Source organism: Medicago sativa, chromosome 7, assembly GCF_051527215.1.
Source record: "Medicago sativa cultivar Bolivia chromosome 7, Bolivia_mono, whole genome shotgun sequence".
In the NCBI taxonomy this organism is placed as follows: Eukaryota; Viridiplantae; Streptophyta; class Magnoliopsida; order Fabales; family Fabaceae; genus Medicago; species Medicago sativa.
In genome coordinates this window covers 103,738,340-103,749,383 of record NC_140755.1, presented here as the reverse complement: position 1 = coordinate 103,749,383, position 11,044 = coordinate 103,738,340, and the positions used below count along the sequence as shown (strand labels likewise).

The window sequence follows — 11,044 nt, the reverse complement described above, 5'->3', positions numbered from 1 at the left end:
CTCATAATTTTTTTTTATTAATTTACAACGAAAAATGAATAAACAAGAAAAGAAAGTTATTTTTTTACAAAGAAAAAAGGATAATTTTACATATGACGAAGAAATGAATAAATAAAAGCGTTAAAAAGTTTAAAACAAAATTTTAAAAAAAAAATTTATATTAAAAACATAACTTTTTTTTGACACAAAACTTTTAAGATATTAAATACCCGAAATAACATAAATACCCTTAAAATAAAATAAATTTCCAATTCTGTCCAAAACCCGCAAATCACAACTAAAAACCTTGTAACTGAACTGAAACTGCGTATTGTGTGGAATTCGTTCTGTTTATCGAAACTTGGAAAACATTCAAGTCCAGACCGCCCATTCATCCTCTTCAAGCGCACCTCTTTCAATTTCAATTTCAATTCAAGTATGTTTGATTCGATTATGTTCAATTCTGAGTTCAATTTGATTTTGTTCAATTCTGTGTTTGATTCGATTATATTATTGTTAAATTTCCATTCAACTTGGATTGCTTTAAAAATGTCAAGACTAGGAATTTTTGGGGTGTGGGTAGAAAAATTCAAAACGACATCACATTGTATTAAACTCAAAGTGAATTGATAGGTATAAAAGTAAAAACAGAAATCTGAATGTGAAGAGTGAAAATACCTAACTTGTTTTCACGACGCCGCCGCCAGGACAGGTTACGTTCTGTATTGTACTTTTATTGGTCATATGAAATTTCGTCATGTGTTTAATTAGGTAATGGTTAATTAATTATGTTAAGACTGAGTCATTCGTTTAATTCAAATATTCTGACGTTGATTGCATTGTTGTTGTTGGTGTGTGAAGATGGAGTTTTGCCCTATGTGTGGGAGCATGCTGATGCTTGAATTACCCAATACTACGAGTCACGGCACATCTCATCGCACAAGGTTTTATTGCCTCACTTGTCCATATATTTGCCCAATCCAGGCAGGGGTATGTTATGTACTCGAGTCTATTTTCCATTTCTATTACCCAATTAGTTACCTTCAATTCATCTTTCTTTCTTTATCATCATGTTTTTTTACTTTACAGGTTAAGATTAAGAGAAGGCAAATGCTCGTCAGGAAAGGGATTGACCCTATTATCTCCCATGATGAAATCAACAAGAATAAACCAAAAGCCGACAGTACTACTTTTCTTTTACTTTTCTCACAATTTATCGCAATTTTTGTTAATCATCCTTCTTTAGCTCATTGTGGACTTGTTTACTTGGATAATCAAATATCAATCAATGCTAGTTTATTGTTATTTGTGAAATAATTATATCAATTGTCTGAACTGATTGTACTAGTTTATTGGACGTTGGAGATGATACAATCTGTTTTTAGTGATTACCCCTCTTATCTTATTGACTAAAGACTTTCTCTTGAGTTGAATGTGATCTAATGCAAAGGGATAAATGGGGCTTTAGTTTAGTGTAAGGCAAGCTTGTTTATTTTTCCTAGCACTGTTGAGGTCATCCAATATATTTGGAAGGTTTATGTGTCAAAATGTGAAGCCAAATCTAAGCCTGTAATACTTTTATCATGTATGTAAGCTGTCTGATGCAGCTTAATTTATACCTGTCAATACATATCAAATTTCTGTGATTTGGTTTTAACTTTAAGGACGGTGTGCTCAAAGCCATATTTATGAGCTTTTAAGAAGTAGGGGAAGTATAAGTCGTGGTGTGGTTTTGTTTGTGCGAGTTTGCATGTTTCAGTTTTGATTATCAACTCCTAATTGGAACTGTTGAGTCAACTCCTAATAGGAACTTTTAAGCTATATCAGAAGAATGCTGTCTGATATAACTCCTAATAAGAATGGTATGCTCAAAGCTGTATTTATGATCTTTAAGAAGTAGGGAAGTAGAAGTCATGGTCTGGTTTTGTTTGTGTGAGTTTGCATGTTACAGTTTTGATTATCAACTCCTAATAGGAACTTTTGAGTTTACTTTCCTTGTATTAAGTTTGTCTTTCTGTTCATCATGCGATTCCATTGTGCTTTTCTTTTACATGATTTACGGTTTGAGCAGTTGAATTGCGAATTAACATTTTTTATGGTTTGGTTATTTGAGCGGTTCAACCACCGTCTTGTCTAGGGTCGAGCGGTTTAAAACAGTTGAATCATGATTTAGATGTCTTTTTTACATGATTTACGGTTTGAGCGGTTGAATTGTGAATTAACATTGTTTATGGTTTGGTTATTTGAGCTGTTCAACCACCGTTTTGTCTAGGGTCAAGCGGTTTAAAACAGTTGAATCATGATTTAGATGTCTTTTTTACATGATTTACGGTTTGAGCGGTTGAATTGTGAATTAACATTGTTCGTGGTTTGGTTATTTGAGCGGTTCAACCACTGTTCTGTCTTGGTTTGAGCGGTTTAAAACAGTTGAATCATGATTTACTATTTAGACGTCTTGCCTGCTCGATGTCCGTTGTAATACTGTTTTGTTCTTTTTGGTACAATTTGTAATACTGTTTGTTTTTGTTAAGGGATATTGAGTAATTATGCAATCCTTGTTTCTTTGTTATTTCTTTATCATTATTTCCATTTTTATTTCTTCCTTTTCTCACCCATTCCTCTTTTTTTTTTTTCCCTCCTAGTACCTTGCCCAAATTGTCGCCATCCTCAAGCTAGTTATCGCATGGAACAGACTCGATCAGCTGATGAACCTGCAACAATATTTTACGAGTGCTTGAATCAAAAGTGTGGACACCAGTGGAAGGAGGGATAAATATATAGAAGATTTTCATGCTGTTTCTGATGGGAATTATGTGACAGATTAATGCCTTTTTTTATTTTACTTTACTTTTAATGAATTAATAGTTACAAAAATGACATAGCTTTATTATGTGGTTATTGCCACGCAATTTCCAAATAGTATTTCTCAATTTGATCATTTAGACCATCCACAATGCAGCATCCCATTTGGGTGCTTAAATGGGTCCCGACTGTACACGTCATTCGTTTTATAATTAATACGTACTAAACACCCAATCTCTCCAACCCAGCACCTCAAAATAATTATTAATTGGGTCTCAGCAATAACTTTATATCATTACATTTTAACAATAATTTTTATACTCATTCATAAAAGTTTATAGTGAATTATAAAAGCCATTGTTCATATATTTATATAGATGAAGCTATTCGAAGGAAAAAAAAAAAGTAATTAAGTACAATTTTTTTTTAAGGAGTAATTGAATACAAGAAATGTCAGCTACAATTTCGAGCGGCTATGCTACAAGCAAATTCAAATTCAACTATTTTTTTTTTAGGGAATCAAATTCATTTACAACTATTATATAATTATTTTTTAATATAAAAATAATACAATGATTAAATATATAAAAAAAATAGAATTAATTGTACATGTGGGACTCATGAGTAATAGGAGAGGGTGCCTATACAAGCACCCACCTTTATAAGCACCATATTCATTGGTGTCACAAAGGGAGTGTCTATTTACAACGGTGCTTAATAAGGGAAGGACTCCCCCCCCATTGTAGATGGTCTTAGGCAGGGATGGCAATACGGACGGACCAGCTCGCCCCGTTTAGGCTCAGCCTGCTATTAGCTCGCCAAAAACGGGGTGGGGCGGGGCGGGCCAACTTGAGGGGGTGGGCTCAAACTCACATCCTGCCCCGCCTAAAGGCGGATTGGTGGGCTGGCCCGTCTATTTTTTAAATATTTTTTTGTCGATCATTATTAACAAATACGTTGATATTATAAAAACAATAAATTCAATATAAAGACTCTAATATTAAACAAATCTCAAAATAAATCCACCATACATCCAACATAAAACAAATTACAAAATAAATCCAACAACATGAAATAAGTCTCAATATAATGCAGTGGTGAATTAGTGGACTAGTGGTGAATCAGTTATCACTTATCAATATCAGAGAAAGTGAGACAATTTTAGGTTGGGTTGGTATCATTTGGCCCAATTGTTTATGGGGTGTGTATATTAAAAATTCGATCACTAATATAAAAAAAAATAAAGTTTAATAAGCCTGCAGGACAACCCGCCCCACCTCGCTATAACCCGCTTTTTCAGCGGGCTTAACAGGGGCGGGCCAACTAGAGATATGGGCTCAAAATCTCACCCCAACCCGTCTAAAATGGCGGGTTAAACGGGCTGGCCCAACGGGACGGGCCCGTTTTGCCACCCCTAGTCTTAGGTTCTTATCTTAATATCTTAATATATATAAATGTTAAACAGTTCTGATAAGTTTGCCCTAATTAATCCCACCTTTTTTGGTGGATCTGAGTAACTTTTATGAAAAAAAAGAGTTTGCAAGGAATCAAACCAGGTACCCTATGCTTACACTTTACAACTATAACCACTATGTCACTTCAATTTTTGTTGAAATATTGTTGCTTCCAAAATTGAAATACATGACTAAAACATTTTTTTTAAAGCCCCAACCGCCTTAGCGTTTCCTCTCTCATAGCAGTTATTTTTTATTATTAGCGGTACCTTTATTGATAGTAGTTCTTTTTCATTTTTTTTGGTGTACGCTTACTACGTTATACGATATTAAAGTTGCATCTTTAAAATTGTAGATAATTTGACTGATCTAGATGATAATTTTATAATTAGAAACTTTACTTTTTTGTATAATTTTGCCGGCCTCTTTGTTTCTCCTATTAATAGTTTAAATTGGTGTAATTTTTGCAATTTTTTGTTGCTTTTTGCAGTCATTTCATAGCATAGTATTGAATGTATAATCAATATGATATTTATATATGAAATTCTACAAAACCCGTGCATCGCACGGGTTAGAGTCTAGTTAAGTTAATTTTCATTTCATTTTCACAGAATAATGAAACAACGATAATAATAATAATTTCATTTTCACAGAATAATGAAACAACGATAATAATAATAATACAGTAGAAATACGGTGACGTGACTCAGGAGTGTGTCTTGTAGTAGTAAGTAGAGAAGGTGATAGATAAATGAGATGGGTTTTTTTTATTTTCTTACAAAAATTAATTTTCTTTACTTAAAAATGGCTATAGTAGGAACGTCATGTCCTGTGTTACAACCATGTATGAGATTCTCTTTTCTTGCCATGGAATTTGGATTTCAATTTAATTGTCCAGTGTGGATTGAGGGAAAGAGCTTTATGGAACCTGTTTTCTTTTTTAAGTTGATTTTGATGGATTACATGAAAATTTATAGTATTTGGCACAATTTTAGAATTTTAAAAAATTAAAAAAGTTATATGCACGAGTCATATGAGTGTGTGGATAAATAAATTAAAAAGTTAATATTATTTGTGTCTCTTGCATCACATATCTTACTTGTAAGGGATCTTTTGCATCTTAATCATAAATCTTGGTTTATTGGGTTTGATTCTAACTCTACGAAGAGGGCTTTATCAATCATTGTGGTCCTATCTGTCAGGTTTGAGCGGTTAATGTATGCAGCTGCACACTGAGAATATCTGATTGACACAAAATAAAAAAAAAAATAGACCTTTAAAAATAATAATAGTAATAAAAAATATATCAACTTCTTATGCTCGGATAAAATCCACCATGAATAAAAAAAATAGACCTTTAAAAATAATAATAGTAATAAAAAATATATCAACTTCTTATGCTCGGATAAAATCCACCATGAACACAGTGGATAGCTTAATGGGCTATATGTAGATAAAATACATTAATATTTAAGCACTCTTCGTTAATATATAAAAACGAAGAGGTAATTATATTCCGCATTCGAAGTTTATAATGGTAATTTTGATATGCAGCTTGTTGAACAAATCATATTTTTAATTTAAAAAAATTGTGTTAGTAGCACATGTGCATGACCGATACGTTAAATAATATTTTAAAAAATATTTAAAAAAATTAAATATTGAATCAAGATATTTTATAGTTAAAGTTTGAATCCTTGATGTTAAAAGATAAAGAAGTGATAAGTAATTAAACCTTATTTATGAATTAATTTAAATATGATTTTTTGTTTGAGATTAAATTGGACGACAATATACATTTGTACAAACTTTTTATCGTCGTTTAGCGACGATTAATCACGGTAGCATCAACAATGATTTGTGGGACACATAAGACAAATCTTTTATTTTCAATCAGAGTTTTTCATACGCACGAGGCAAAAAATCAAACCCTGACCACATGCTCAAAAAGATATCTTACAACTTAGACCAATCTTTCGTTAAGTACAAGTTCGAGTCTTAACATATGCAAATTACAATTTCATTAGGGTCCAACTCTGATTAATGTTTTAACTAGTCGCCGTCCCGTGCTATCGCACGGGTAAATGATGAGATTCAGGTAGAGGCAACATATGGACTTTGTTTTAAATGAAATACTCCCTCCAGTCACTATTATAAGCAAAAATTGACTTTTTAGGTTCATTCAGTAAATGATGTATGTGGTCTATATATAGACTACATACATCATTTATTGAATGAATCTAAAAAGTGAACTTTTGCTTATAATAGTGACCGGAGGGAGTACATTCAATAAAAACAGCATTAAATATATATCAATTTCATTACAACATAAGAGCATAAAGAATTTGAAACTTTAACCGTTTCAATTTCTACAATAGCATGTGATTACTAATCGGTGTAATACTAATTATTAAAATGTATTTCTACGGCTAACTGTACTATAAGTGGCTTTAGAATATGCTCATGAACTATACCAGACATTTAATAACAAAATATGTAATTACTCAGACTCATGTCCGGCTCTTAATTTTCACTTAAATGTCAATGAACCATTGGGTTAAACATAAACTGTTATGAATTCGGTTTGATTACAGCTAGAGGTTTAAAAAAGAAAATAGACATTGGTGATTAAATCTTTCATTGAAGTTTCCATGGGCATTCCAAACTTTACTCCTAAAAATGTGAATGTGCACTCCATAACATTGTAGCAGCTCAAATCGAAGATATCACTAATATACCTTGAATGGTTGACCTTAAATTTTTCAAGGACTAACAATTTCATGGCCACCAGAATACCTTGAATGAATGCAAAAAATTAGAAAAAGAAATACATGCCAAAATCATAAAACAAAAATTGCAAGCGAAAGAAAATTAGTGGTGTCACTTATAGTAACCAAATTCACCAAGTTAAAGTTGTGACACTTTCATGTGAAAGAATACATATACAACCAACATCTAGAAATTGCTGGAATGAGAGGATCGATGTAGTGATTTTTCTTGGAGGAAGTGAAGAAATCATGTGCAGAGAATTGTTACTGATGGATATTCTACAGTCACACAACTTGGTGTATTGCAAATACAAAATGAGATATTATAGAGTTTCATATCTATCTCTAAATCAAACTAAAGAAATCTAAATAAATTACTTCCAAAATCATAAACATAAGCATAGATTTAGACTTTGTTCTATAAATCAAAATCAATACCAAAGACGACTTTTACAACCTGTCTAAATAAATAAGTTTTAAATTTATAAGCAAGTTAAGAAATTAAAGGTAAAACAATGCTTCATAGTAGTTTGGTGAGGGATTGAATCATATTTTTGAACAGGAAAAATGTAAAACAAAAAACCAAACATACCATATTTAGTGCATAAATTGTAGTAGATATTCACATTGATCAAAATATAAGCAATTATGATACTGCTATATGTGCTTTTCTATCCATCCATTCACATTGGCCAGCCGTAATTTAGACAGCGATACATGAAGTCTGAACTGTTGTTTCACTCAAAATGGTGATTTCACCTAAATTGCGGCAACATAAGCATACATACTCATTGCCAAAAAAAAAAAACCACAAACCGAATGATAACAGATTGCGCATAAGGTGTTGAAGTCTCTCTACTGTGTTGACACTATGGAAAGAAACTTGCAATTGAGCATTAGAAATTAAAACAAAACACTCAAGTATAGTAATCTTAAAACAGTTAAATGCTAATTAAATTGATTCAGAACTTTCCGTGCTCGAAAGCTATGTTCAACACAGTGATTAACACAAACAAAAGACGATAGTTCATAATGCCATACAGGAAAACACCATAAAGCTAAATACAAAACGCAACTCAAAAGTTCAACATAACGATTAAAAATCAGAACAAAACGAAAAGGCGACGGACTTAGACACCAATGATGTGATCTTAGACATAAGGCTGATTCAAATTTTAAAAATAAAACTGATAAAACTAAGAAGCAAACATTGCTTACAGTTGGTAATATCACAAAGTGGCGTTCTGTTACTTCCTTCAGCAGTATCTTCATGTAAACTAATGCACTCATTGCTTGATAATGGCCTACACATACAAAATTAGTTTGTTGATATAAAATCTGTAAATTGAACCCAAAGATGTAATATAGAATATTCTGAAATAGGCGGCATAGGTTCTTAGTTTGTAGATTTTTTTAACAGTAAATAATGAGATTCTTTAGCAGAAGTTTTTAAAGATGATAAAGGTGGCATTCATGCGCTATAAATAAGATATTTTTGTTTCATGGGATAACCTTGAGCCACTCAAAATACGCTCGGCATGCTAGTCTCTATTGTTAAGATAACCTTGAGGCATTCAAAATGATTTTGCAATGTAATCAAGCATCCTAATCATGATTTAGTACAGAACAAACATGGATATTCACTCTTTTACAAACTATCGATACCTGATAAAATCATAAACATTTGAAAGCATCAACAAAATACAAACATGAAATGCAAACTTCATTATGTGTCCCACAAAGAGTTCATAATAAGATTTTATAGAATAATGGATATGTGTCCCACAAATAGTATAACAGAGTTATAAAAAGGCAGCCATGAGTGCATAAACAGACACAAAACAACTTATTATAAACATAAAGAGATTTACAGTGTGATATAAACATGTATGTTAGAAGGTTATTCCATAAAACAAAAACAAAAAAACAGATGAAACATTTTGTTAATTTTGCAGACCAACTGTATTTAATATTGATAGATTAAGAACAGAACAATGGTTATTTTGTGTATCTTCCAACACTGATGTATCAAAGCATGTAAAATGTTTTGTGTATCATCCAATATTTTTTCTGTCTTCGAGAGAGCGAAAGAGAAAGCATACTCTTTCATACACATTCATCAAGACTCTCAAGAAGCCAATACAAACAATTCAAAACACATCATTTTTCAGGACTTTCTAAATAAATAAATGGAAGTAAGCACAAAGGATAAGAAACTCAATGAAATTTCAAGAAAACAAAAGATAATTCACCAACATAAGGAACATGAAAATTTGATGTAAATCATTCTAGTTGATTTAATAACAATATCTTAAACACAAAATTAAGTACCAAATCATTACTTTGAAGCAAATAACATAGAGTAATAATTTCTTCTCTTTTACACTCAGCACCAAGCAGCAACCAAGAGAAACCTACAAAACAAACACAACAAAAAAAAAACCTTACAATGTTAATAACATAAAGCAAAGTTGCGTTAAAGTTGGAGAGTAATATATAAAAGGTTGGTTTAGAATACCTCAAAAGGAAAGATATGTGGATCTGACCTTGTTGAACCAAAATCATCAAACATGAAAAATTAAAATGAAAAACTCAATAAAATTCAATCCTCAAACAGTGAACAACAATAGCATAGCTGAAGCGAAAGAACAATGATAAAAAATACCCAATCAAAACTCTATTTCCCAAATTGATGGTAGAAATTTTTTGTATCATTCCATAGCCAATCAACGGAGATTGGTTGTTGAGATAAATTGTTGCCTCCCACTGCTTCGTCTTCTCTCGTGGATCTTCCACGTCGGCTTCTCAATCATAAAATGGAAAACGAAAAAGGCATCACAATTGAAACCGGGATTGGAATTGATTTTAGTTTCAGAATTGATTCAGAGTAAGATTAGTGAAGAAGAAGAAGAAGAAGAAGAAGAAGAAGAAGAGCTGACCTGTAATTGCCGACGCGATGACTTGCGATGGAAAAGCATAATTGAGCAGAGTTGATGTTTGAAATTCAGCGAGGGAAGAAGCTTTGTTGATGAAGGGTGGTGAGGAAGAGGACGATGGTGATGGTGATGGAAGGACGGTGGGCTGGTGGCGGTGGAGGAGAGGGTGGATGGTTTGAGAGGAGACTGAGAAAGAAGATAAAAACCAGATGGTGAAGGAATGGAGGAGGAGGTTTGGCATGTGGAATTGTGATTTGAAATAGGAGACCCAAGTCACTTGTTTGAAAGTCAAATTGGTTCATCTTTCCTCTGCCAACTTATTGAAGAAAGTGAATCACATGGGGTTGTAATCATGACTCTTGATGTTAACGTGTAAAACCAGGGCTCTCATTTCAAATCTCCACCATGACTGCCTTTTAAATGTGTACAGTATTTGGTTCAAGTTTCCTCTGTTCTGAAACCGTCTATTGGCTAATTGTATTTTGCAGTTTTTAAACCAATTCACATTGCTGACCAAACACACACCAAGGGTTAAACAGTCATTACCACAGTCAAAAACCCTAGGATTTTACCGCCAGGCATTAATTCAGTACAAAATGGAAGGAGCTTCATTAGGGCTTTGTTTGGATTGGTGGTATTGGATGGAATGGAGTGGTATGTGATGGAATGGCATTATGTTCCATTGTTTGGATATTTAAAAAAAGAATGGAATGGGATGGAACTTGATGGTATCCATTCCACCCTATTCCATCACTTACTCTCATTTTGCTTCCCCTCCAATTTGGAGGGTATGGGATGGAATGATATATTAACCTAATTAAATAATAAATTATTTACTATTTTATCCTCATTTTATTTTTTATCCACAGGCTATTTTCTTCTTCGTGCTATTTATTTGGCCTGTATGATTCCCAGCTCCTTCAAAAAAAGAAAAATCCCAGCCGAATGTATTTTTTTTTGGTGAAGTTTGTTTCGTATTTATATTTTTAACTTGTCTCTCTGCTTTCAATTTTGCACAGTACCTCAGCCTCAATTTTCATTTTGATCTTTTTTCTCGTTTTAATTTGTTTTGACTAATATTGTTTAATCTTTGAAAACTAATGCA

At 32.5% G+C, this 11,044-nt stretch overlaps 2 protein-coding genes across 8 annotated transcripts; one reads left to right on the top strand and one right to left on the bottom strand.

Annotated features, from left to right (window-relative positions):
• The first annotated feature begins 273 nt into the window (after positions 1-273).
• On the top strand, positions 274-2,917 carry LOC146911626 (uncharacterized). 2 transcript variants are annotated; one of them, XM_085725982.1, is made up of 4 exons: positions 274-415; positions 841-969; positions 1,069-1,162; positions 2,622-2,917. In XM_085725982.1, exons 2-4 carry the CDS (start codon positions 841-843, stop codon positions 2,750-2,752), a joined length of 354 nt encoding a protein of 117 aa, XP_085582108.1. In that variant the 5' UTR covers positions 274-415; the 3' UTR covers positions 2,753-2,917. The 2 variants fall into 2 exon arrangements, with proteins under 2 accessions (XP_085582108.1, XP_085582109.1); XM_085725983.1 differs by lacking the exon at positions 274-415 and adding an exon at positions 732-750.
• A 3,798-nt stretch (positions 2,918-6,715) lies between these two features.
• On the bottom strand, positions 6,716-10,555 carry LOC146911625 (uncharacterized). Of its 6 annotated transcripts, XM_085725976.1 has the most exons (7): positions 9,943-10,403; positions 9,669-9,804; positions 9,522-9,549; positions 9,335-9,417; positions 8,222-8,307; positions 7,596-7,762; positions 6,716-7,031 (listed from the first exon to the last, which is right to left on the bottom strand). In XM_085725976.1, the coding sequence occupies exons 1-6, from the start codon at positions 10,178-10,180 to the stop codon at positions 7,707-7,709; spliced, it is 627 nt and encodes a 208-aa protein (XP_085582102.1). In that variant the 5' UTR covers positions 10,181-10,403; the 3' UTR covers positions 6,716-7,031; positions 7,596-7,706. The 6 variants fall into 6 exon arrangements, 4 of the variants coding, with proteins under 4 accessions (XP_085582102.1, XP_085582101.1, XP_085582103.1 ...); XR_015018795.1 differs by lacking the exon at positions 7,596-7,762 and having other exon boundaries at positions 9,346-9,417; positions 9,522-9,544; positions 9,943-10,555; XR_015018796.1 differs by lacking the exon at positions 7,596-7,762 and having other exon boundaries at positions 9,522-9,544; positions 9,943-10,328.
• Positions 10,556-11,044: the final 489 nt, after the last annotated feature.

Bases quoted from the DNA above. Each gene is read 5' to 3' on its own strand.
- LOC146911625 (XM_085725975.1), bottom strand. From the start codon at position 10,180: ATGCCAAACCTCCTCCTCCATTCCTTCACCATCTGGTTTTTATCTTCT. The intron at 8,308-9,334 runs GTACTTAATTTT...TTGTATGTGTAG, and splicing joins TGCTTCAAAGTAATGATTTG to GCCATTATCAAGCAATGAGT. The intron at 7,032-8,221 runs GTAAGCAATGTT...CATTCATTCAAG, and splicing joins ACTTTGTGATATTACCAACT to GTATTCTGGTGGCCATGAAA.
- LOC146911626 (XM_085725982.1), top strand. From the start codon at position 841: ATGGAGTTTTGCCCTATGTGTGGGAGCATGCTGATGCTTGAATTACCC. The intron at 970-1,068 runs GTATGTTATGTA...TTTACTTTACAG, and splicing joins TTTGCCCAATCCAGGCAGGG to GTTAAGATTAAGAGAAGGCA. The intron at 1,163-2,621 runs GTACTACTTTTC...TTTCCCTCCTAG, and splicing joins GAATAAACCAAAAGCCGACA to TACCTTGCCCAAATTGTCGC.